Below are 25,163 nucleotides of genomic sequence, written 5' to 3'. Positions count from 1 at the left end.
CTCACACAACCTTTTTTGGAGTTTCCTTTTTCTTATTAGGCAGTCCCCACAGTGTGTCCACCTGTGTTATCTTGGTAAAAGTTTTGTATACATTGAAATATGAGACTGATTTTTCTGTTTACCACTTTTCTACTAAACTAGCTGATCTGACTTGCTAGCTTGCTATAGCTAGCTATATATATATATATATATATATATATATATATATATACATACATATATATATGTTTGTGTGTGTGTGTGTGTGTGTGTGTGTGTGTGTGTGTGTGTGTCTAGTACAGCATAATTATCCTTTTACACTATTTCAATCAATCTGCATCAACCCACTTTGGTAAATCGGGCGCGGGCTGCTGGTGTCGAATGTCTTGATATCTTGATGACGTAAGAATAAGGTCACAAACTATATATAACTTGTCTATTACCTTGCTCTCTCTCTCTCTCTCTCTCTCTCTCTTTGGGGCTGTGTTACAATATGACTCTACATGTCTTATTCCCTTTACTTTACTCTGTTTTCACTATAACTTATAACCCAATTTCCAGCTTCATCGCTCTACCCCCATCTGCAGCCAATGTGTGCAAGCTTCAAAACAACTATCAGCCAGGTTTTGTGGCTAAGGGTGACTATATAATTGGGGGAGTCTTCCCGATTCACTATAACCAGGAGATGCCAGACCTCAACAGCACCTATAGACCCCCGCCGGTAAAGTGCAATGGGTGAGTTTAATACATGCAGATGTGAAAACATATGGGGTTTGATTCAATATCGTAAACATTGATGGCTTGAACTAACTCACAATTTGATTTATAGTATAATCCAAATATATTGGAAATATATTGTGTGTGTGTGTATATATATATATATACATATTGTAATGATATAAAAATTGCAATACATAATAATGGGTGTGTAATTTCCTCATGTTTTCCAAATGATTTCCAAGAAATGTTTTGGAATGAACTGTTTAATTTGGTCCAATTTATATTCGGAAAATTCCTCTAGGTTGCACAAGCAATTAACTTGAATTCATACTAGCAAGCGGACCAGTTGAACATTATATACATTTTCCCTAGAATTTGTTTCAATTAAATGGGAATTAATATTAGGGAATTATTTGCAAATTACAAAACTGTGATATAAAGCATTACCCAAGATATCTTTGTAACACATTAGAAAAAAGGACGATAATGTATATATGAACAAAGCAAAAGGAAACAACTCAGTTACTTCATCTCAAGTGTGATGCAACGGTGCAATTTCAACTTGTTTCAAATCGAAACATAATCTCTGCCTTTAATTTAACCTTTTCTCCATACTCGTGTGTGTCTGCTGGGCTGCAGCTTTGACCCCAGGGCTTTCCGCTGGGCTCAGACTATGAGGCTGGCAGTGGAGGAGATAAACCATAGTACAGAGCTATTACCCAATTACACCCTTGGATACAAAATCTTTGATTCGTGTGCATATCCACTGACTGGCCAGAGGGCTGCTCTTGCTATGCTGAATGGGCTGAGTGAGGACGACTCTCCCATGTGTAGCGGTGCCTCTCCACTCCTCGCTGTGATTGGGGAATCTGGTTCTGCACTGTCTATTGTGTTGTCAAGAATCCTACAGCCATTCAGAATCCCGCTGGTAATTATGAATCGTTTCTTTTATAATCCCCCCAAAAAGTTACCCTATAATTTGATTTAGCATTTTTCTTTTCTTTTTTAAAATTTAATTTAAATAAATAAGATACATATATATATATATATATAATATAAATCAAAATCTACATCATATACACTACTCTCATCAAAGACACAAGAACCCATCAAACAGAAACCAAACCAACAATACCTACAACAACACACAATTACCCACCGATAAGAGAAACAAGCTCAACATCAGTGTATTTATATTTGATCAACTTAAATGATATACATGGCATATAAACAAACATAAACATGCATGATATATAACTCATAGAATACAGTCAGTCTCTATCGAGTACACACATCCTTTTTGCTTCACCACTTGACACTTCATCAATACGATCAGGGCTGATGCCTGTAATATGTCACCCCATAGGATTTCAAATGCAGATAATTTGTTCTTTTCAATATCAATTGTATTTTCCATATTTTCCAATGTAGTAGTGAAGTGAGTTTTTGAATGTGGTTTGCAATTTTAAAATACAATTAATGAAAAAATAATTATTAACCACATGGATACCCTACTGTATCCTGTGATATATCTTGCAATATACAAATTGATGGATTAAAATAAAATTTTACCCACAATATCTCTGATAACCAATGTGCTACATCAAACCACATCTTTTGAATTTTAAAACAATCCAAAAACTGTAGGTCAATTAATCTGTAAATCTACATTTACCAGGGCTTGTCTTACCAAGACGAGGGGAGGTAGACATCGTTTTATGATCAATGATGCTTGATGCTCAAACACAGTCAAAGTTGATGGACAATGTTTCCCAGACAACACACTTTTTTAATATTAAAATGCCAACCATATTATCTGCTATTTTATAGATATACTATCTATAAGAGATTCACCAATGTTTTTGTCGCTGCTGTTTACATTAAACATAATTTTGTTTTACATGTAAACATGTAAACAAGTACTTTACGATGTCATCAGCAGTCACATGACAAAATAACAGTGTAGCTATTGATTTTAATGGACAGTCTTTAACAGACCTTAGACCTTTTTCATCTAAATTCCACCAGCATGTGCACATCAGGAAACACTGAAGAGTCACCTCAACAATGAAGACATGGCAGGCAAGCCAGATCACCACAGACTACAAATGCAGGAGCACCTCCATCATCTTTGAGGCCACATTACAAGATACGCTAAACACAGAACTCTGAAGTCTACTCTGTCTCCAGAGCAGTATCTCTCCAGACTCTCAGTATCCATAGCTGAGTAAATGTGAGCAAATGCTGCTGGGCCTGACAACATCCCTGCTAGCCCTGACCCTCACCAGTTTTCATTCAGAGCCGATAGATCCACAGAGATGATATCACCACTGCCCTCCACTCAGTCTTCACACGCCTTGAAAATAACAACTGCATCAGAATACTGCAAACAAAGCACTCTGGGCTTGGGTATCACACTTCGCTATGGGATATTGGACAGAGACCACAGACAGTTCCGATTGGCAGTCACACCTCCTCCACAAGTGCTCAACTACGAAGCAGCCCAGGGTTTTGTTCACAGCATTCTCTTGTTCATGCTGTACACCCACAACTGTAATCCCCAACATGGAGAGAACACTATTGTGACATTTGTGGACAACACCGTAAAGCACTACGCCCTCCCCCTTGAGCAATCATACCGGCTCAACCAGTTATATCTTACAAAAACAGGCATTCAAGGTGCAGTCGGAAGAGACACCCTTCTCTGATTTACAAGTCATTAAAATTATTTCAAAGCTTTTTTTTTTATGTAATAGAGTTGCATAAAATCGCTTCAAACAAAAAAGCTATTCAACATGATTGAATGTTTGTGTGTCCCTATAATCTTTTTTACTCTACTCTGTTTTCCCTTCTATACACAGATCAGCTACTTTTCTTCATGCGCATGTCTGTCTGACAGAAGACAATATCCTACATTCTTCAGGGTAATCCCTAATGATGACTATCAGGTGAGAGTTTGGCTTAAGAATTTGGAAGTGTTTGATAACCTTTTAGTGCTGTATCAGTCAAATGACATGTTTAGTGTTCATTATTGAAAACCTTATACCTGCACCAGAATTAACAATTATATATATATCTTTTTTTTCTTTTCTTTTTTAAAATAACTGTTTTCAGATCCAGTCAGTTGACACTCATTTCTGTTGAAAACAGGTGAACGCCATTGCTCAGCTGCTGGTACGCTTCAACTGGACTTGGGTAGGGCTGGTGCGAGGGGACCGTGAATATGGGCGCTTTGCTGTGGAAGGTTTACTGAGAGAATTACAGGGTACCAATGTGTGTGTAGCATACCAAGTAATCATCCCTTTGCTGTACAATCGCCAGAGGATATTGGAGATCATCCAGGTAGAAACAAAGACACACTGAAGTCAGTTTTATAACATTAAATAGTTTTTATTTCATTTTATACCTCCATGAAACCAGTCTGGAGGGGTACTAGCTCACATTGCTGTCTACCACAATGTTTGTTATTTTTATCTTTTAAACAGTTACAGTTATTTAACATTACATAACTTACTAAAAGTCACATGTTGTTTTTGTCTTGTTTTTGCTGTCTCTTTTCCTTGTGAAACTCTTTCCTACTCCATTATCCGCTTCTATGAGAAGGTGATGCAAAGTTCTCTGGCAAAAGTGGTGGTGGTATTTTCATCTGAGGGGGAGATGGCACCTTTCTTGAGAGATTATATGATGCAGAACATCACTGGAATCCAGTGGGTGGCTAGTGAGGCCTGGGTCACGGCATCTGTCTTTACAGGCAGCGAGTATTTCCCTTACATGGGTGGCACCATTGGGTTTGGCATCAGGAAAGGACATATATCAAGACTCAGTGACTACTTGCTGACAGTAAACCCTCAGATGTATCCCAATAATCTCTTGGTTAAGGAGCTGTGGGAGGCTCTGTATGGTTGCAGTCCTTCTCTGTCCTCAGACTCCCAGTTGCCTCCCTGCTCAGGGCAGGAGTCCCTGCTGGAGCAGCATTCAGCCTACATGAATACATCCAGCCCTAGAGTGGCATATAATGTCTATAAGGCTGTATATGCGATTGCTCATTCCCTCCACAACCTTCTTCTCTGTCAACCAGGCAGTGGGCCCTTCCAAAACAACTCATGTGCTTCAAGGGACAACATACAACCCTGGCAGGTATGATCCAGTATTCTTACTGTTTCAGTATAACATTGAAAATCTCATTTGAAAGAGTGATTAATGTTATCTGTTGGTGTTCAAGCTCCAATACTACCTACAGGAAGTGACATTTAACATTGCTGGGGAAGAGGTGAACTTTGACCTGAAAGGCGACTCCATACCCTATTATGATATCATAAACTGGCAGAGAGGCACAGGCGGGAACATTGAGTTTGTCAATGTGGGGTTGTTCGATGGAACCAAGCCTGCTGGAAAGGAGCTGGTGATCCAGGAGGACAGGATAATATGGGCAGGCCATCAGAGTGAGGCAAGCTGCTCACATTGTTTTTTTTTTCAACAGTACAAATGCACAAAATGCATGTTGACGTATATGATGTCAGATTGTCAAATTCTCAGCACAATTTCTAAGTCTAAATTGACTGTTGCAAATTGCTTATGTCCAATCAACAGAACAAAAAGCCATCCAATATAAAGCAATGTTCAGAAGAAAAAAGAAGCATGTCCTCACATTTGAGGAGGTGAATCTACCAAATATAAGTGATTTTAAATGGCCCAGTCAATGATCAAAATAGTCTTTTTTGTTATGTTGTTATGACCTGCTTGTGGCTCAGATCTGGCAAACAGGCGCACTCTATACAATGCCAGATCTGGTAAACAGGATCACTGCAAGTGCCATCATTCCACACTGAATGTGGACCGATGAGGGTGTCTGGTACAGTTTTGCTATCTGGGATTGGACAAATTAAGTAATTGACTAATAATTCCAGCACAATCATTTAACACTGCAGACTGAAAGAAATTATCTGCTCTCTAGGTGCCAGTGTCTGTATGCAGTACCAGCTGTCATCCAGGGTCCCATAGGGCTGTCCGTCATAGGGAGCCTGTTTGCTGCTTTGACTGTGTACCATGTGACAGTGGCAAAATTAGCAATCAGACAAGTGAGCCTCAAACCAAGCAATAAAATTCACAACACTTCAAATATGTTCAATATTCAATATACTATTTTACAATCAGGGAATATTTAAATACTGACTATTTGAGCTACTCTTCTTTTGACTCTTTTCCCTTTAGATTCAATAGAGTGCACATTTTGTCCTGAGGACTTCTGGTCAAACAAAGACAGAACAGCCTGCATCCCCAAGAAGGTGGAGTTCTTGGCCTATGATTCCTTGGGTATAGCTCTGACAGTGACCTCTGTGGTGGGAGCCTGCCTCACCATAGCTGTCTTTGCAATCTTTGTCTACCATAGAAACACAGCCATTGTCCGTGTAAATAACTCTGAACTCAGCTTCTTCATCTTGTTCGCGTTGACTCTTTGTTTCCTGTGTTCCCTTGTGTTCATTGGAGAGCCATCATCTTGGTCCTGCATGCTGCGCCACACTGCCTTTAGCATCACATTTTCACTGTGCTTCTCCTGCATCCTGGGGAAGACTCTGGTGGTGTTGGCTGCTTTCACTGCCACCAGGCCAGGGGACAACATTATGAAGTGGCTGGGGCCCAAACAGCAGAGGGTCATCATCTTCAGTTGCACTGTAGTTCAGGTGGTTATCTGCACTGCCTGGCTCATTGATGCCCCCCCTTTTCCATTCCAAAATACACAATATGAACGCTCGAAGATCATACTGGAATGTAATGTGGGCTCCAGCCTGGCATTCTGGTGTGTTCTGGGATACATTGGTCTACAAGCTTGTCTGTGCTTTGTTCTGGCTTTTCTAGCCCGTAAATTGCCAGGCAACTTCAACGAGGCCAAGTTTATCACCTTTAGCATGCTTATCTTTTGTGCTGTGTGGCTGGCATTCATCCCTGCTTATATCAGCTCCCCTGGAAATTATGCAGATGCAGTGGAGTCATTTGCCATTCTGGCTTCCAGCTTTGGCTTGTTGTTCTGCATGTTTGCTCCAAAGTGTTACATTATTTTACTGAAGCCAGAGAAGAATACAAAACAGCACCTAATGGGAAAAGACAATAAGTAACATGTCATTAGTTAAGAGGCCACTTTAGAGGAAAGTTGATTTTGGAGTCTCATTCCCAACTCGTCAAATACTGATGCTTTGACTTTCCCAACTTGTCAAAGACCAACACTTAGGGATTGCCAGTCAGGTTGGTGATCAGTATTTGATGAGTTGGCAATAAGACTCAAAAATCTTACAAAGTCTTACAAAGTGGACCTTTAACCTTATTCAATGTTATTTAAAAATAGTCTTGACAAATTATTCTGATTTATTTCACCTTTGTATTGATTGGATAGTGACAGTTCTATGCAACTGATATTGCAGCATTGCAACTGTAGTACAGTGTACAATGAATAGGTGTACTTACTATACACTTACCACTAAATGTATATTTTGAAGAAATACATGTTCTTTAGAGTTTGGAGTCGGCGACACATGTGAGTTTTTTGTTTTGGATTGACCCAAGTAGGCCTGGGTGACAAACCAATAGCAATATGTATCAAGATAGACACTTCATCAATAGCAATAAGAAAATAGTTTGATAAAATGTGTGTACATGGCCTGGATTATAAACAGCCCATCATATCCCTTGAAATTGGACCGTGCTACTGCGCTAAGTGACATGCAAACAGCCAATCATTTAACAGGTGTGTAGTTCGGTTGCACTATTGCCAGGTAACTGACAACAACAGAGAAGGGTGTCAGAGGCATTATTATGGATCCACTCACAGTCTTGACAAGACCAGCCATGCTCTACCTATAAAACTGTAAACTCGCACAGCATATATATCTGGATTTCCTGTGGTCTGATATGGCGGCCTACAAGCCGCAGCCCTGCCGGCAAAACGGACCAACCTCTTCGGCATCTGTCCTGGTCTTCTGCAGCTCCTCTCAGTGTCACTGAGGCCAGCTCTACCTCCCACTGCTCCGCCATCTGGCCTGTTTGCTCTACCTACAAGCCCAGAGACACTGCAGCTGTGACAGCCATTGTGGTCTACCAGAGAAATGGAGAGCAATTGTGCACAAAGATAATCATGATAAAAGGTGGGACTGAGTAAACTGAAAATGTTAGATTCTTATACCAAACTGTAAATGATGATCATTGTACAGGCAGGGTGGTCCTTTCAGGTCAGACTATATAATGTGTTCATTTTGAACTCGTGTAGACGCTTGTGAATGGTAAGATTGATGTGGTTGAGGATACGACTGCATGATCTGATGCTATCATTAATGCAATGGTGAAGCAATGGCCGGCATTTGTCCAGGATTTAATTAGCTTTATTGCAACCATTGCACACTCAATGCTTTTTTTTTTTTTTTATAGACAACGTTAAAAAAAACTTTATATATTATTTCCACCCACCCATTTGAATTCTTATTCCCTGGGGTAATGATAGTACTCAGCATGCTGTGGCTGAAGGTGTTTAATATTATGAGCAAACAGCTTATACAGCATCTTTAAATCTTAGCACCAAAACTGCTGTTTTTCAATGTGATTGGTTGATCCAGCAATGACTCATAGACCTATGACATGATGCAAGCATTAGACTCCTTATATAGTCTACTCCATTAGCCTTACAGAAACTATGCTGGACAACCATTGGCTCCAGCACACACACAGTCTTTATGAGGTCAGTATGGACACTGCATTCAATGCTTGTTGGGGCTTCATGCTGGCTGCTTCTTTGAGCACATTTAGCCTGCTTTTTCCAGTTTTGTCTGATGGTCTTAAAAGTGCAAAGGAAAGAAAAGAACTAAGTTTAAAAAATGGTGTGGTGAAAGAAGAAGATGCTTTTACAGAGAGACTGAATGGGGTAGAGGGAGTGCGTGGTATTGAATTTGGCTTGCCTAAGTGTGTGAAAATGGCAGACAGTGAGCCTCTGGCCCTACAGTCTGGAGGGGATGTTGTGATTGGAGGTCTTTTCCCTCTGCATTATGTGGCCCCTATGCCACAACATAGCTACCAAAGCAAACCTCAGCTCATGCCTTGCAGCAGGTGAGGAAACTCTTGATATCTGATATAGTCCCACATTATAAAATATCACATTTAAAAAAAATAAGTGACTGAAATAATTTCCTCTTGCTGTGTGTTGCTTTAACATTGCTTATGTGTTATGATTTATATTGTGTTGTGATACTGTTTTCTGTCTCATTATGAATTTCATATAGCGATACAGCTTTATTAAATTTTCTGCAGTTTTGACCACAGAGCATTTCGCTGGATGATGACCATGGTGTTTGCAGTGGACGAAATTAACCATAATTCAAGCCTGTTACCAGGTCTTAAATTAGGCTACCGGATCATGGACAGCTGTGACCATATCCACACAAGTTTGCAAGCACTCCTCTCTTTAGTCAGTCACTCCAAACATGTGATGATTGACATGAACAGGGGGTACAAAATGAAGGGGGGAAACATGGAAGGAGAAACTGGAAAGACACATATTCTGAGATCTTTGAAAAAGAGAGGCACTGCAGTTTATGTAGCAATGCCTCACAGTCTTGAAAATAATGGAAATTACATAAAGGAAAATGTAACAGAGGAGCGAGTGGATAGCAGTACACAAGCTGAAAATTTGCCCTCATGTCTTGCTGATTCTCCTGTGCCTGCTGTCATCGGCCTTGCATCCTCTTCTCCTACAAGAGCTGTAGCTCACACTCTGGGCCCGTTCAACCTCCCACTGGTGAGAAAGGAATGACAGTGCAGGGCCATGCACAGTATTCTTACTTCATATGCTCCTTAATAATGTTTTATATTTGGCCTCTGTCTTATCTCAGTAAGGGTGAAGCTAATTTTATCTCCCTGTAGATCAGCTATTTTGCCACTTGTACCTGTCTTACTGACAAGCATATGTACCCGTCATTCTTGCGAACTGTGCCGAGTGATCTCTTTCAAGTTAGAGGTCTTGTTCAGCTGGTCACCTTCTTAGGCTGGCTCTGGGTAGGCACATTAGGAACCACGGTGAGATAAAAACTTTTTTTTTTCACCCCACCATTAGTCCGTTAAAGACACCAAAATTATTTACGAAAACTTTCTTTATATATTTCAGGATGACTACAGTCACTATGGCATCCAAGCATTCTCTAATCAGTTTAGACAACAAGGTGGATGTCTGGCATTTCATCTGACCATCCCCAAATCACCCAGAGCAACAGAGATACAAGGAATGGCAGACAGGCTGCAGAGTTCAACTGCAAACGTAGTGGTGGTTTTTGCCTCAGAGGTACAGCTGCTGGATCTTTTCCTAGAGGTAAAAATCTCAGTAAATGTATATGACAAGTCATAAAATTTGAGAACATGCAGTGTCTTAATTAATAATGTGGGAATTAGGAATATCCAAAGCATATTGGTAATCTATGGTTATTTTTTTTTTATTTATGCTTAATTTTCCAGCTGGCTCAGAGAAATGTGACAGGAATCCAGTGGGTAGCTAGTGAATCCTGGGTGGCCGCTAGCCTGCTGACCTCAGCTCACTTCCACCCTCTCCTAGAGGGCACTCTGGGCTTCTCCTTCCCTGGAGTTAGGGTCCCTGGCTTGAAAGAGTTCCTGTTGAATGTCCGTCCATCTCCCAAACCTGGGATGGAATTGGTCAACATGTTCTGGGAAAAGCTTTTTGGCTGTAAGCTTGAGTTTAAAGGAATCAGATCCAAAGACAGTGAAGCAGACACTGAAGATGACTTATTGGGATTAGAGGCTGTTGGTTCCAATTCAGACTTGCCAAACAATTCTGGGTCCTTGGTCAAGCCTGTTGTTGGGAAAACAAGCACATTCAAGGGATCGGCTGATGAAAACTATACAGGAGCTAACGAAAAGCCTGTATGCACTGGTTCAGAGGATCTGAGGTACACTGACAGCAGTTATACTGACGTATCTCAGGTCAGAATATCCTATAATGTGTATAAAGCTGTTTATGCCATCGCCCATGCTTTGCACACGTTATTGAACTGTGATTCTGCAGAATACAACAATGGAATGTGTGAGAGACATAAAACATTTACTTCCAGGCACGTAAGTTGAAAAACCAATAAATATATGTATGAATCAAATTTTGAATATGTTTTTGTGTTTCGGCATAATTCTTTGGCCTGCTGGTCTCGTCCCTGCAATTTGTTCTTTCTTCCTCCTTTCATACAGTTGCTCCATCACCTGAAGATGGTGAATTTCACCAACCAGTTTGAGGAGAAGGTATATTTTGATTCCAACGGAGAGCCGGTCCCTCTGTATGATATTATTAACTGGCAGAAGGACAGCGAGAGTGAAATTAGGTGGAATATTATTCTTCAAGACACATGAATACAATGAATCCTAATTGAGAAGCTAAGTGTATGCTTTTTGTGGCTATACCTGTCATTCAAAATTGTTTAGCCTGACTGCAAAAATGTTGTGCTGTTTTTAGATTCGTCAAAGTTGGAAGCTATGATGGTTCAGCTCCATTGAGACAACAGTTGCAGATGAAGCAGAGCACCATTGTATGGAGCAAAGGAGAATCACAGGTGGCTCACATGTCCCCAAAACTGATTTCATATGTGTCTAGGGTTAGGGGTGTAATTAGTTCCTTTACAGGATACTAAATTTGACCTGGGATACATCATTAAAATTCCTGTAATTTTTCACCTGTAAGAAAGCCTTTTTTCCACCAAGCATCTGGTCTGCAGCAAACAAAATATTGATAATTTTACACCTTTATTTGTTCAGGTTCCTGTATCTCAGTGTAGTGCTCCATGCCCCCCTGGCAGCAGGCAGGCCAGACGTCCAGGAGAGCCGCACTGCTGCTTTGATTGTTTGCCCTGTGCAGATGGAGAGATCAGCAACCAGACTGGTAGCCCAAACATGTTTTGTTCAATCATATATGTTCTAACTTCTCTAAGAACCAGAAGGCCATTAAAACCACAGAGATCCAAACAGTTTTATAGTCATCAAGGCTCGTGCAGATGCTTACTGTGTTTGTGTACAGTTTGAGTTTGCATGTTTTTACACATTACATGTTGACTGTTTCTGCTCCCAAAGGTTCCACAGAGTGCACAAAATGTCCTGAGTACTACTGGTCAGACAACGACAAGGTGAAATGTGTGGCCGGGGTCGAAGAATTCCTTTCTTTCTATGACACCATGGGCATCATCCTGGTCACACTCACACTGCTGGGTGTCATCCTGACAACCATCATCACAACTGTCTTTCACCGTTTCCGTTCCACACCGATCGTCAAGGCCAACAACTCAGAAATAAGTTTCTTGCTTCTTCTATCACTTAAGCTCTGCTTCTTGTGTTCCCTGGTTTTCATTGGCCAGCCATCTGTGTGGACATGTAGGCTCCGCCAGGCAGCGTTCGGTATCAGCTTTGTCCTCTGTCTGTCTTGCCTCCTTGTTAAGACCATTGTGGTTCTCTTGGCTTTCCGGGCTAATGCACCTGGTTCCAGGGCTCTGACGCTGTTTGGTCCCTCTCAACAGAGGACTCTGATCCTCTGCACCACAGCTCCTCAGGTGGGAGAGCTAAAGAACAGCTTATTATTTTCACTCAACTTGATCAATTTTTGCATTTGTTAAAACTATTTGGCAATCCTCCTGTCTTGCTGTCAGGTATGTCTCTGTGCTGGTTGGCTGTTGGGTGCGTCTCCCTTCCCATTCAGGAATCCAACCTACCAAGCCTCAACTGGAAAAGTAAGAATGACAGTGTCCTACAGTGGCTTTAATGTTTATTATTAGTTGTAGAATGGATCACAGCATAAAATTACAAATTGTGCTATATGTATTTATTAATCTGTTTTCATGGATTGTTGGGCATTATTAGATTGTTGTGGAGTGTAAGGAGCCATGGCCTACTGGATTTTATCTGGTCCTGGGCTATATTGGTCTACTGGCCTTCTTCTGCCTCCTCCTGGCGTTCCTCGGACGCAAACTACCTGATACATTCAATGAAGCCAAGCTCATCACCTTCAGCATGCTGATCTTCTGGGCCGTGTGGATCTCTTTCATCCCAGCTTATGTCAGCTCTCCTGGGAAGTTCACTGTGGCCGTGGAAGTATTTGCTATATTAGCTTCCAGTTTTGGACTGTTACTATGTATTTTTGTGCCCAAATGTTACATAATATTACTGCGGCCTGAGCAAAACATTAAGAAAGGCATGACCGGAAAATCTGTCAGATGAACCCAACATTTATGTTTTATTTCATTTTAAGTGATCATCAAACAATTAGAAGCACATTCTTTTTCATTTTAACTATGAAAATACATTTCCAAACTTTTAGTTTATATAGTTGAATGTGAAACAAAATAAAATGCCTCATGTAAAAAGCTTCCATGTTTTGATATTATTATTTTTAGGCAGATACTGTACTTGATGCTGAAGTGCACTGGTCACTATGCTCTAGTTCAATGAAGGAAATAAAGGAAAAGCCATTGTCATTGAGTATCTTTATTGCGTCAACATCACTCGCAGGGTAATGGCAGACTCTCCTGTCTCAAACTGATAGGATGTCCTAAGCTTTAATTGAGTTGGAATACACCTGGGGAATACACAACATGTAGTAAACACCCCCCAATGGTGTGAGTAGGCAGCCCTAGTGTAAGGTGCCTTAGCCAGTTCCATAGTCTACAGGCTCTGGAAAGCCAAGAGACAGGATCCAGTCCCCTTAAGGACCCAGGCCACACATTTGAGCCCCACTTGGAAAATGTAGGACAATGTTTGCAGGTCCCTCCTGATTGGAGGCTTCCACGGCATTCCGTCCAAGACATCCCTATTTCAAATGCACAGCTCTGCAATAAACCATGGGTCCTAATATAGGTCCTCCACCAGGCAAAAGGCTCTGTGAAGTTTCAGTGAAACCACAACACTGGTCTGGTGAGACGTCTGTGGACAACATCAGCAGGGACCTTTGGACAGGTTGCATAGATAGGAGGGCGAGAAAGATCACTTGTAAAATGGCTGTGATTATGCCCACAAGCAGAAAACAGTGTCACCACTCAACCAAAAAAAAAATTGCTGGATATTGCAGATTCAGGCTTCATAGGCCTGCTACCTCACTGGAATTAGAACAATAGTCACCCTTCTGGAGTCCAGAACCATGGTCTGTAAATGTTGTCACATTCTTGTTTTTGAGCAGAGAATGGCCACTAACCCTAACCTGAGGGCCAGTGTCCTCTGCCAGCTGGGTAGAAGCATGCATCCTTGAGGTTGATAGTGGTAAGGCAGTTCAGAATCAGAATCAGAATCAGTAATACTTTATTGATCCCCGAAGGGAAATTGCTTGCGTTACAACTGCTCCCATTCAAAAGTCTTAGAAAATATGCAGAAAAATAAAAACTATATATAGGCAAGAATAATAAAAATAGAAAAACATATAAGAAATGTACATTCTGCTAGAAATATATCTATATATACAGTTTAATAAATAATGCTACAGTTTTAATATTGGTTATTGCACATTATTTGTTGTAACTATTGCACATTATTTGGTTTGTCAACTCAATACAAAATACAAAAGAGAGTCCTCCTATTGACTCAGAGTGTCTGACACTCAGAGCGAGGAGTTGAACAGTTTGATGGCCACAGGCAGGAATGATTTCCTGTGGTGCTCTGTGGTGCATCTTGGGGGGATCAGTCTAGTACTGAATGTTCTCCTGTGGCTGACCACCACGTCATGGAGTGGATAGGAGCCATTGTCCAAGATGACATGCAACTTGGACAGCATCCTCCTCTCTGACACCACCATCAGACAGTCCAGCTCCAGCCCCACAATGTCACTGGCCTTGCGGATCAGTCTGTTCAGTCTTTTGGTGTCCGCTACCCTCCAGGGATGGCTTGCTTCACCCCTTTTCTAAAAGTGACTTAGGTCATTACAGGGGGTCTGTGACAACTGTAACTGGCAGTCATGGGTAATGGTGAACACAAACCCGCTGGACTGCCCCTAAAGCCAACCATGCTGCTTTGTAATGGACTAAAAGGGGCTGGCTGTAAATACCTCATTGTGCAGGTTCTAGGAAACGTCACACCTATTTACAGTAATTTCAGCTAGGTCACCACTTGACGCATATTATTAAAAACAAAACATGGAAGCATTTTTCATGTGGCACTTTATTTTTTCACATTCAAATATTTAAACTTTTTAAAAGTTTGACCATGAAAATGTATTTTAATAGGTCAAACAAAACCGTGCTTCTGTTTGTAGACTTAAATAACCTAAGACATAAATGCTGAGTTCATCTGACAAATTTACCAGTCATGCCTTTTTTAATGTTTTGCTCAGGCCGCAGTAATATTATGTAACATTTGGGCACAAAAATACATAGTAACAGTCCAAAACTGGAGGCTAATATAGCAAATACTTCCACGGCCACAGTGAACTTCCCAGGAGAGCTGACATAAGCTGGGATGAAAGAGATCCACACGGCCCAGAAGATCAGCATGCTGAAGGTGATAAGCTTGGCTTCATTGAATGTATCAGGTAGTTTGCGTCCGAGGAACGCCAGGAGGAGGCAGAAGAAGGCCAGTAGACCAATATAGCCCAGGACCAGATAAAATCCAGGAGGCCATGGCTCCTTACACTCCACAACAATCTAATAATGTTCAACAATACATGAAAACAGATTAATAAATACATATAGCACAATTTGTAATTTTATGCTGTGATCCATTCTACAACTAATAATAAACATTAAAGCCACTGTGGGACACTGTCATTCTTACTTTTCCAGTTGAGGCTTGGTAAGTTGGATTCCTGAAGGGGAAGGGAGGCGCACCCAACAGCCAACCAGCACAGAGACATACCTGACAGCAAGACAGGAGGATTGCCAAATATCTTAAACAAATGCAAAAAATTGATCAAGTTGAGTTAAAAGAAGAATCTGTTCTTTAGCTCTCCCACCTGAGGAGCTGTGGTGCAGAGGATCAGAGTCCTCTGTTGAGAGGGACCAAACAGCTTCAGAGCCCTGGAACCAGGTGCATTAGCCCGGAAAGCCAAGAGAACCACAATGGTCTTCACAAGGAGGCAAGAAAGACAGAGGACAAAGCTGACACCGAACGCTGCCTGGCGGAGCCTACATGTCCACACAGATGGCTGGCCAATGAAAACCAGGGAACACAAGAAGCATAGCTTGAGTGATAGAAGAAGCAAGAAACTTATTTCTGAGTTGTTGGCCTTGACGATCGGTGTGGAACGGAAATGGTGAAAGACAGTCGTGATGATTGTTGTCAGGATGACACCCAGCAGTGTGAGTGTGACCAGGATGATGCCCATGGTGTCATAGAAAGACAGAAATTCTTCGACCCCGGCCACACATTTCACCTTGTCTTTGTCTGACCAGTAGTACTCAGGACATTTTGTGCACTCTGTGGAACCTTTGGGGGCAGAAACAGTCAACATGTAATTTCTAAACACACGCAAACTCAAACTGTACACAAACACATTGGCATCCGCACAAGTCTTGATGACTATAATATTGTTTGGATTTCTGTGATTTTAAAGGTGTTCTGGTTCTTATGAAGTTATGAACATATATAATTGAACAAAACATGTTTGGGCTACCAGTCTGGTTGCTGATCTCTCCATCTGCACAGGGCAAACAATCAAAGCAGCAGTGTGGCTCTCCTGGACGTCTGGCCTGCCTACTGCCAGGGGGGCATGGAGCACTACACTGAGATACAGGAACCTGAACAAATAAAGGTATAAAATTACACGTCAAGATTTGCTTTGTTGCTGACTGGATGTAAAATGACAGGAGAAATGATAGGAATTTTAATTATGTATCCTTTTAATTATTTAATTTAATTTTCCTGTAAAGAAACTAATTTTTAAGATACATATGAAATCAGTTTCAGGTATATGTGACCCACCTGTGATTCCCCTTTGGTCCATACAATGGTGTTCTTCTCCATCTGCAACTGTGATGTTGATGGAGCTGAACCATCATAGCTTCCAACTTTGACAAATCTAAACAGAATAAAATTCATGCAATCAGGCCAAACACTATGTGTGACAGTTTACATGATAGCTGGCTGAATGCTAAAATAGCTACAATAATTTCAAATAAAGTTTCTCTTTCATGACTTGTTGTGTCTTAATGAATAATATTCAACCTAATTTCACCCTTGCTGTCCTTCTGCCAGTTAATGATGTCATACAGAGGGACCGGCTCTCCGTTGGAGTCAAAATATACCTTCTCTTTAAACTGATTGGTGAAATTCACCATCTTCAGATGATGCAGCAACTGTATGAAAGGAGGAAGAAAGAACAAATTGCAGGGACGAGACCAGCAGGCCAAAGAATTATGCAGAAACACAAAAACATATTTAATATTTGATTTATACATGTATTTAGTAGTTTTTTAACTTACGTGCCTGGAAGTAAATGTTTTATGTCTCTCACACATTCCATTGTTGTATTCTGCAGAATCACAGTTCAGTAATGTGTGCAGAGCATGGGCAATGGCATAAACAGCTTTATACACATTATAGGATATTCTGACCTGAGATACGTCAGTATAACTGCTGTCAGTGTACCTCAGATCCTCTGAACCAGTGCATACAGGCTTTTCGTTAGCTCCTGTGTAGTTTTCATCAGCCGATCCCTTGAATATGATTTTTTTCCCAACAATAGGCTTTACCAAAGACCCAGAGTTGTTTGATTTGTAACCAAAAGCATCCAATCTTGTAAATGTATTCATTGTTTCATTGTCCTTGGATCTGGCACCTCTAAATTCAAGCTCACAGCCAAAAAGCTCTTCCCAGAACATGTTGACAAATTCCATCCCAGGTTTGGGAGATGGTCGGACATTCAACAGGAACTCTTTCAAGCCAGGGACCCTAACTCCAGGGAAAGAGAAGCCCAGAGTGCCCTCTAGGAGAGGGTGGAAGTGGGGTGACGTCAGAAGGCTAGCGGTCACCCAAGCTTCGCTAGCTACCCACTGGATCCCTGTCACATTTCTCTGAGCCAGCTAAAAAATAAAGAACACATAAAAAAGAATTGATGATAATTAGAAAGCAAATAGATTCATGTGAGCATCAACATTTTTTTTATTCCTAATTCTCATATTTTACTCATAATTTAAATACTGTTTAGTTGTATGCATTAAGTGAGATCTAGGGTGCTAACCTCTAAGAGCAGATCCAACAGCTGTCCCTCTGTGGCAAAAACCACCACTACCTTTGCAGTTGAACTCTGCAGCCTGTCTGCCATTCCTTGTATCTCTGTTGCTCTGGGTGATTTGGGGATAGTCAGATGAAATGCCAGACATCCACCTTGTTGTCTGAACTGATTAGAGAATGCTTGGATGCCATAGTGACTGTAGTCATCCTGAAACATGTAAAGAAAGATATAATAAGTCATATTGATGTCTTTAACGGACTAATGGTGCCAGTAAAAAAGTTTTTATCTCACCGTGGTTCCTAATGTGCCTACCCAGAGCCAACCTAAGAAGGTGACCAGCTGAACAAGACCTCTAACTTGAAAGAGATCACTTGGCACAGTTCGCAAGAATGACGGGTACATATGCTTGTCAGTAAGACAGGTACAAGTGGCAAAATAGCTGACCTACAGGGAGATAAAATTAGCTTTATCCTTACTGAGATAAGACAGAGGCCAAATATAAAACATTATTAAGGAATGACAGCATATGAAGTAAGAATACTGTGCATGACCCTGCACTGTCATTCCTTTCTCACCAGTGGGAGGTTGAACGGGCCCAGAGTGTGAGCTACAGCTCTTGTAGGAGAAGAGGATGCAAGGCCGATGACAGCAGGCACAGGAGAATCAGCAAGACATGAGGGCAAATCTTCAGATTGTGTACTGCTATCCACTCGCTCCTCTGTTACATTTTCCTTTATGTAATTTCCATTATTTTCAAAACTGTGAGACAGCGTTAAACTAATTTCACTCCCTCTCTTTTGCACTGTTTTCAGCATCTCTGTCTTTCTTGTTTTTTCTTCTGTATTTACCCCCTCTATTCTGTTACCCCTGCCTCTGAGCATGTGTGATCTTGTTTCAATTTCATCAGTTGGTTTCACCTCACTAATCACAGCTTTGGAGTGACTGACTAAAGAGAAAAGAGCTTGCAGGCTGGTGTGGACATGGTCACAGCTGTCCATGATCTGGTAGCCTAGTTTAACACCTGGCAACAGGCTTGAATTATGGTTAATTTCTTCCACTGCAAACACCATGGTCATCATCCAGCGGAAGGCTCTGTGGTCAAAGCTGTGGAAAATATAAATAAAGTTGTATGCAGTCTACATAACAGAGAAAGCACAGCATCTGAGCACAATATAAATCAGAACATAAAAACACTGTTGAAGCAGAAATTATTTCAGTCACTTATTTGTGTAAAAGTGTAAGATTTGCAACATGGCACTATATCATATATCGTGTGTCCTCACCCACTGCAAGGTGTGAGCTGAGGCTTGCTTCGGTAGCTGTGTTGCGGCTTTGGGGCTACATAATGCAAAGGAAAAAGACCTCCAATCACAACATCCCCTCCAGACTGCAGGGCCAGAGGCACGCTGTCTGCCAGTTTCACACACTGAGGTAAACTGGAACCAACACCACGCACCCCCTCTTTCCCCAAACCACTCAGCCTCTCTGTAATCTCTTCTTCTTTCACTACACCTCCCTCTAAACTTAGTTCTTTCCTTTCCTGTGCACTTTTCAGAACATCAGAGAACACTGGGGAAAGAAGGCTAAATAATGCCCAAAGAAGCAGCCAGGACAAAGCCCCGACATGCATTGAATGCAGTGTCCATACTAAACCCATAAAGACTGTGTGTATACTGGAGAAAGTGGTTCTCCAACATAGTCTTTGAAAGACTAATGAAGTAGACTATATAAAAACGATGTTGCTTGCTCATATCATAGGTCATATGAGTCATTGTTGGATCGACCAATCACAGTGAAAGGCAATGTCACAAGAGACAGGACGAGACGTGGCTCACATGAACTATGAGTCCTGCCAGACATGACTTTATTAAAGAAATGACTACAGTTTAGCCCAGACTTATAAAAAACACTTAGGTCTAAGGGAAACAGAAGATGTTTGATTTGTTTAATCTTAAGTGTGATTACACTTTGGTTAGTTTTACAAATACTAAAGGGCAAAGCAACTGAAACAATCCAGATTACCATGGAGAATTTTAATGACAGGATGAAAAGAATGCCGTATGGAACAATATTCTGTAATTCTGTAACCACAGTGATTTGCCATTACTATGTGGGATAACTTCCTGGGAAATTTAACAATTCAATTTTAGTTTCACATTTAATTTCTACTGTTGCATTCTCAGAATACTCAGAAATATTCAGACTCTCAAACCAAGTAGAAAATGAAGAGGAAATGTTAAGAAATAGTATATATATATATATATATATATATATATATATATATATATATATATATATATATATATATATATATATACATATATGTATCAAAAATAAAAAAAAATGGCTACCACTCATTGCTAAATTAAAGACTATAAGAAAAAGGCTTAGTATACTGCTACCACCTACTGGTCATCATACAGTAAAGCTACTCGGTATGTTATGAAGTTGCATGCATGCCTCCGGCTGAATCACAGCTGTGCATTGTTGTATTAGTTGGTTTGCATAGTGTTATGTATACAATCCCATCATTTTCTCTCCATATTAGAATTGTTAAAAATACATGAGATTGTTCAGTCACTGACCTTTGTATTTAATTCCCAACTAAATAAGATGTGCTTGACCCATTTGAAACATGGAAAAAAGCAAGTAGGAAGTGGACAAATCAATTCAACCCATTAATCTAATACCTCATTGATTTTTACTATCAATTTGAGAATGTTTATTAGGTCATGCCTCTGAATCACCAAGAAAATTGGGTGGTGTAAAAGATTAAACAAACTGTGACGTAAATCAGGGAGGGGGTGTCCTAGTCCTGAATATAAAATTAAGTTCAAAAGGTTTAGAAAACAGATGTACGAGGGCAATCATGGTGCCATTTGTTGACGCACACCTGTGTGTCTTGGTCCTGTTCTCATCCTCTGTTTTACTGCCTGTGTTTTCCTCTATTCCCACATTTTGTAAATTACAGACAAAATTCCATCTAAATGGTATGCGCAAGTCTGGTGATGTGGTCCTGGGTGGGCTGTTTGAGGTCCACTACTCATCTATCTTCCCTGAGCTTTTGTTCACTTCAGAGCCACATCAGCCAAAGTGCCAAGGGTGAGTTTCACACACACTGAGCAGAAAAGTGTCCTGAAAAGTATATAGGGCAGGAAGGGAGTTTTTGTTTGTGAAATACTTTTTGTTAGTTGTTAATGCTGATATTTTGTGTGTTAGCTTTGACATTCTAGGGTTCAGGCATGCTAACACCATGGTCTTTGCTATTGAGGAGATCAACAGAAACTCGAACCTGCTACCTAATGTGACTCTGGGATACAATCTTTATGACAACTGTGCCACACTTGGCATTGCGTTTCGTGCTTCATTGTCACTGGTCAGTGGTCAAGAGGAGCAGTTTATTTCAGATGGCACCTGTGCAGGGAGTCCTCCAGTCCTGGGGATTGTGGGTGATTCATACTCAACTTTTACAATTGCCGTGTCAAGTGTGACAGGTTTATTCAAATTGCCAGTTGTAAGTTTCTTACATTTTATCTTTTTCCACTTGCCAAAAGAGAGTGATTTTGATGTGCTCTATTTTCATAAAAAGTGCATATTTAGTTGTTTAAAGTTGGTCAAAAGGTTCAACAAACCTGCTCAAGGTGGTGACTGTGTTTCACAGGTGAGTTACTTCGCCACATGTCCCTGTCTGAGTGATCGGCAACGCTTTCCATCTTTCTTCAGAACCATCCCAAGTGATACTTTCCAGGTAATCTAAAGCAGCATAACAAGAAATTGAAAATATGTTTAGCTGCATCATATACTACTACCCTGCAAGGAATGCAGCAGTGCAGTTCCGCTCACTCTTAAGTACAGTACAGTATATGTGCTTTACATGCCATTGGTTAAGCTATGTGGATTTGATGATGCACATGATTCTTTTCATGCTCTATTCACTTAGGTGCGTGCTATGATTCAGATAATGAAGCGTTTTGGCTGGACTTGGGCAGGTCTGCTGGTCAGTGATGATGACTATGGACTCCATGCTGCCCGAACCTTCCAATTTGACCTGGCTCTGTCCGGTGGAGGATGTCTGGCCTACTCAGAGGTTTTACCCTGGGGAAATGACCCAGTTGAACTGAGGAGGATTGTGGATTTGATAAAAATATCCACAGCTCGTGTGATCATTGTGTTTGCACATGAGACTCACATGATTCACCTCATGGAGGAGGTAAGTAACTTAAAAGAAAGTGATAAAAGTGTTTATGTTCCTGGAATGATGGAATTACATCAGTTTCTGTATTTGCAGAAGATGATTTGATATTATATGTAAACTTTATACTTATACATACTATACATTCATCATCTTAGCATAAAAATAGTGTTACCAACAGTCTAAATGACAAATGTGTTGTATTCAATTGAGTGACACTGAAGTATGAACTAACATATTTAGTATAATGCAATGCACAGGTGGTGAGACAGAATGTGACAGGCCTGCAGTGGATGGCCAGTGAAGCTTGGACATCAGTTTCTGTCCTCCAGACCCCTGACCTCATGCCGTACCTGGCTGGCACACTGGGCATTGCCATCCGTCGAGGAGAAATACCAGGGCTCAGGGAATTCCTCTTACGAATACTTCCTGAACAAAACTACAACAGCAGCTATGGAAATAGCATTGTGATGGCCTTTTTCTTTATCTCACTGTCTGATCAGCAATGTAATGTCACATCGTTGTCATTATTGTAATCATCATTTTCTTTCTTCAGGTGAGGCAGTTTTGGGAATACACATTTCAATGTAGATTCACACCACCTCCAGCAGGTTGGATGGAGGCAGGGGGAGCATTATGCACTGGACAGGAAAATCTAGAGGATGTAGAGACTGAGTTGTTGGACGTTTCTGATCTCAGGCCAGAGTATAATGTGTACAAGGCTGTGTATGCTCTGGCCTATGCCCTTGATGACATGCTGCAGTGTGAGCCAGGGAAAGGGCCTTTCAGTGGGCGCAGCTGTGGCAATTTGCAAAACCTGGAGCCATGGCAGGTGTGATATCAGTTTACACTCCATCTGTTTATGTTTTTAAACCCTGTTCTACATCATGCGGTGCCAACAAAGTGTTTTTGTTTTCAAAACAAAATGGTACAAATAGTTAATAAAAAATATAGTAATAACTATATGACATCTATACACTTCCTAAAAGCATACCATCCCAGGATAATAGGACACAACTGCTCCTAATTTGATTGGTATGACAAGAAAGAATTGAATACCAATCACTACACTTTTTTGACAGTCTGTTTCTATCATTTTTGTTTCTGTTTTGTCTCATCTATTTTTAGCTAGTACATTATTTGCAAAAGGTCAATTTCACCACATCATTTGGTGATCAAGTATCATTTGATGACAATGGGGATGCCTTACCAATCTATGATGTCATGAACTGGCTGTGGCTCCCTGATGGAAGATCTGAAGTTCAGAATGTGGGTGAGTTCAAGAGGTCGGCCTCCAAAGGTGAAGAACTCACAATTGATGAAGATAAAATCTTCTGGAACTTTGACTCAAAAAAGGTTATTTCTGATTTTTCAGATACTTCATGGATAACTCATTATGGCATTGTAAAGTAGTGTATAATAACAAATATTCATTTTTCTCTCTATAGCCTCTCCGGTCAGTGTGCAGCGAGAGCTGCCCTCCAGGTACCCGCATGGCCAGAAAGAAAGGGAAACCTGTGTGCTGTTTTGACTGCATCCCTTGTTCTGAGGGGAAGATCAGTAATGAGACTGGTTGGTATTCAGCTTTAAAGATTCTAATTTGGAGATATAATACAAACATGTATCTCAATAACTCCCTTATTTTCACAGACTCCATGGAGTGCACCAGTTGTCCAGAGGACTTCTGGTCCAGCCCCCAGCGTGACCACTGTGTTTCTAAGAAAACAGAATTTCTCTCCTACCATGAGCCTCTGGGTATCTGCTTAACAACTACATCATTGCTGGGGACATGTATTTGTGCTCTTGTTCTGAGTGTCTTCATCTGTTATCGCAGCACACCCATGGTACGTGCCAACAATTCAGAACTCAGTTTCCTGCTCCTAGCTTCACTCAAGCTTTGCTTCCTATGTTCACTGCTGTTTATCGGCCGTCCCAGACTGTGGACATGCCAGCTGAGACATGCAGCATTTGGGATCAGTTTTGTGCTTTGTGTCTCATGCATTCTGGTGAAAACCATGGTGGTTCTGGCTGTGTTCAAGGCCTCCAAGCCAGGAGGTGGAGCCAGCCTGAAGTGGTTTGGTGCAATGCAGCAGAGAGGGACAGTTATGGTTCTTACGTCTATTCAGGCAGCAATTTGCACTGCGTGGATTGTCTCTGCCTCGCCAGCGCCTCATAAAAACACTCAATACCACAATGACAAGATAGTTTATGAGTGTGTAGTTGGGTCCACGGTTGGCTTTGCAGTGTTACTGGGCTATATTGGCTCACTGGCTATCCTAAGCTTCTTGTTAGCATTTCTGGCTAGGAATCTTCCAGACAACTTTAATGAGGCCAAACTCATCACATTTAGCATGCTGATCTTCTGTGCTGTGTGGGTGGCCTTTGTCCCTGCTTACGTCAACTCACCAGGCAAATATGCAGATGCAGTGGAGGTATTTGCCATCCTGGCCTCCAGTTTTGGCCTCTTAATGGCACTGTTTGGACCCAAATGTTTCATAATCCTGTTGAGACCAGAGAAAAACACAAAGAAAGCAATCATGGGTCGAGGCACCACAAAGTCATAAAACATCACTTACTTTAATGCAGCACTGATTTGCTCATGAGCACATATTTAAATGCAATCACACTTATGAGAAGACATGAAACAAAACACCTCAGGTATCCCATTGACCTTAGTGAGATTAACTACACCAAATGTCTGAAAATGTTCATTGACTTTTTATTTTTTATTATCTTGGCATGCTCTTTTTTATAACTGATTAAAAAAACAGCCATGTAAAAAAAGAACCACAACACTCAAATAAATCACCTCCTTCTCTTGAGAATGAACTGCATCAATGTTTTGCACCATGAACAGCCTGTTCCAGTACCATTCGGGATTAAATAAATATAGAATATAAAGCATTTCTGCATTAAAATCTCTGAAAACGACTACAGCTTTTGTTATAGAGAAATCCTATTTTTATTCAAGTTAAGGGTGCGTTTCACCTGTCACTATAACTTCCGGCGGAAACATGATTGTCTCTGCTTAAGTCACCTCAAAAAGATTTTCATCAGCAATGTTTTTTGTTTAACAAACAAGACAACAACTCTCATGAT

The 25,163-nt window shown here is 40.9% G+C and overlaps 4 protein-coding genes across 4 annotated transcripts; 3 read left to right on the top strand and 1 right to left on the bottom strand.

Moving 5' to 3' along the window:
• The first annotated feature begins 376 nt into the window (after nt 1–376).
• LOC141019326 (extracellular calcium-sensing receptor-like) lies at nt 377–6,812 on the top strand. The gene is made up of 10 exons (XM_073494211.1): nt 377–381; nt 541–714; nt 1,339–1,627; nt 3,561–3,647; nt 3,850–4,041; nt 4,303–4,572; nt 4,633–4,836; nt 4,922–5,132; nt 5,661–5,777; nt 5,911–6,812. Exons 1-10 carry the CDS (start codon nt 377–379, stop codon nt 6,810–6,812), a joined length of 2,451 nt encoding a protein of 816 aa, XP_073350312.1.
• Nucleotides 6,813–8,653: 1,841 nt separating this feature from the next.
• Nucleotides 8,654–12,936, top strand: LOC141019314 (extracellular calcium-sensing receptor-like). The gene is made up of 13 exons (XM_073494199.1): nt 8,654–8,787; nt 8,989–9,145; nt 9,320–9,475; nt 9,601–9,753; nt 9,842–10,042; nt 10,186–10,447; nt 10,595–10,800; nt 10,927–11,057; nt 11,189–11,285; nt 11,488–11,611; nt 11,800–12,272; nt 12,369–12,449; nt 12,580–12,936. Exons 1-13 carry the CDS (start codon nt 8,654–8,656, stop codon nt 12,934–12,936), a joined length of 2,532 nt encoding a protein of 843 aa, XP_073350300.1.
• A 2,051-nt stretch (nt 12,937–14,987) lies between these two features.
• LOC141007627 (extracellular calcium-sensing receptor-like) lies at nt 14,988–18,951 on the bottom strand. Its single transcript, XM_073480003.1, has 12 exons — nt 18,802–18,951; nt 18,448–18,603; nt 18,164–18,316; nt 17,879–18,079; nt 17,475–17,621; nt 17,121–17,354; nt 16,864–16,994; nt 16,621–16,717; nt 16,313–16,436; nt 15,653–16,125; nt 15,475–15,555; nt 14,988–15,344 (listed from the first exon to the last, which is right to left on the bottom strand). The coding sequence occupies exons 1-12, from the start codon at nt 18,949–18,951 to the stop codon at nt 14,988–14,990; spliced, it is 2,304 nt and encodes a 767-aa protein (XP_073336104.1).
• Nucleotides 18,952–20,864: 1,913 nt separating this feature from the next.
• LOC141019305 (extracellular calcium-sensing receptor-like) lies at nt 20,865–24,628 on the top strand. Its single transcript, XM_073494189.1, has 9 exons — nt 20,865–20,974; nt 21,092–21,386; nt 21,534–21,620; nt 21,813–22,082; nt 22,325–22,531; nt 22,621–22,896; nt 23,193–23,420; nt 23,513–23,636; nt 23,715–24,628. The coding sequence occupies exons 1-9, from the start codon at nt 20,865–20,867 to the stop codon at nt 24,626–24,628; spliced, it is 2,511 nt and encodes an 836-aa protein (XP_073350290.1).
• Nucleotides 24,629–25,163: the final 535 nt, after the last annotated feature.

This window comes from Pagrus major, chromosome 2 (assembly GCF_040436345.1).
Source record: "Pagrus major chromosome 2, Pma_NU_1.0".
In the NCBI taxonomy this organism is placed as follows: domain Eukaryota; kingdom Metazoa; phylum Chordata; class Actinopteri; order Spariformes; family Sparidae; genus Pagrus; species Pagrus major.
The sequence above is the reverse complement of the archived record's forward strand: the minus strand, read 5'-3'. Positions and strand labels throughout refer to the sequence as shown.

Excerpts from the sequence above, each read along its gene's own strand:
- LOC141019314 (XM_073494199.1), top strand. The coding sequence starts at position 8,654 with ATGGCAGACAGTGAGCCTCTGGCCCTACAGTCTGGAGGGGATGTTGTG. Across the intron at positions 9,476-9,600 it reads GCCCGTTCAACCTCCCACTG|ATCAGCTATTTTGCCACTTG; the intron begins GTGAGAAAGGAA and ends ATCTCCCTGTAG. Across the intron at positions 11,058-11,188 it reads GACAGCGAGAGTGAAATTAG|ATTCGTCAAAGTTGGAAGCT; the intron begins GTGGAATATTAT and ends TGCTGTTTTTAG.
- LOC141007627 (XM_073480003.1), bottom strand. The coding sequence starts at position 18,951 with ATGATGACCATGGTGTTTGCAGTGGAAGAAATTAACCATAATTCAAGC. Across the intron at positions 18,080-18,163 it reads TAGGCACATTAGGAACCACG|GATGACTACAGTCACTATGG; the intron begins GTGAGATAAAAA and ends TACATGTTTCAG. Across the intron at positions 17,355-17,474 it reads GTGAGCTTGAATTTAGAGGT|GGATCGGCTGATGAAAACTA; the intron begins GCCAGATCCAAG and ends ATCATATTCAAG.
- LOC141019305 (XM_073494189.1), top strand. The coding sequence starts at position 20,865 with ATGCGCAAGTCTGGTGATGTGGTCCTGGGTGGGCTGTTTGAGGTCCAC. Across the intron at positions 22,897-23,192 it reads AAAACCTGGAGCCATGGCAG|CTAGTACATTATTTGCAAAA; the intron begins GTGTGATATCAG and ends ATCTATTTTTAG. Across the intron at positions 23,637-23,714 it reads GAAGATCAGTAATGAGACTG|ACTCCATGGAGTGCACCAGT; the intron begins GTTGGTATTCAG and ends TTATTTTCACAG.
- LOC141019326 (XM_073494211.1), top strand. Across the intron at positions 5,133-5,660 it reads GGACAGGATAATATGGGCAG|TGTCTGTATGCAGTACCAGC; the intron begins GCCATCAGAGTG and ends TCTAGGTGCCAG. Across the intron at positions 5,778-5,910 it reads CAAAATTAGCAATCAGACAA|ATTCAATAGAGTGCACATTT; the intron begins GTGAGCCTCAAA and ends TTTTCCCTTTAG.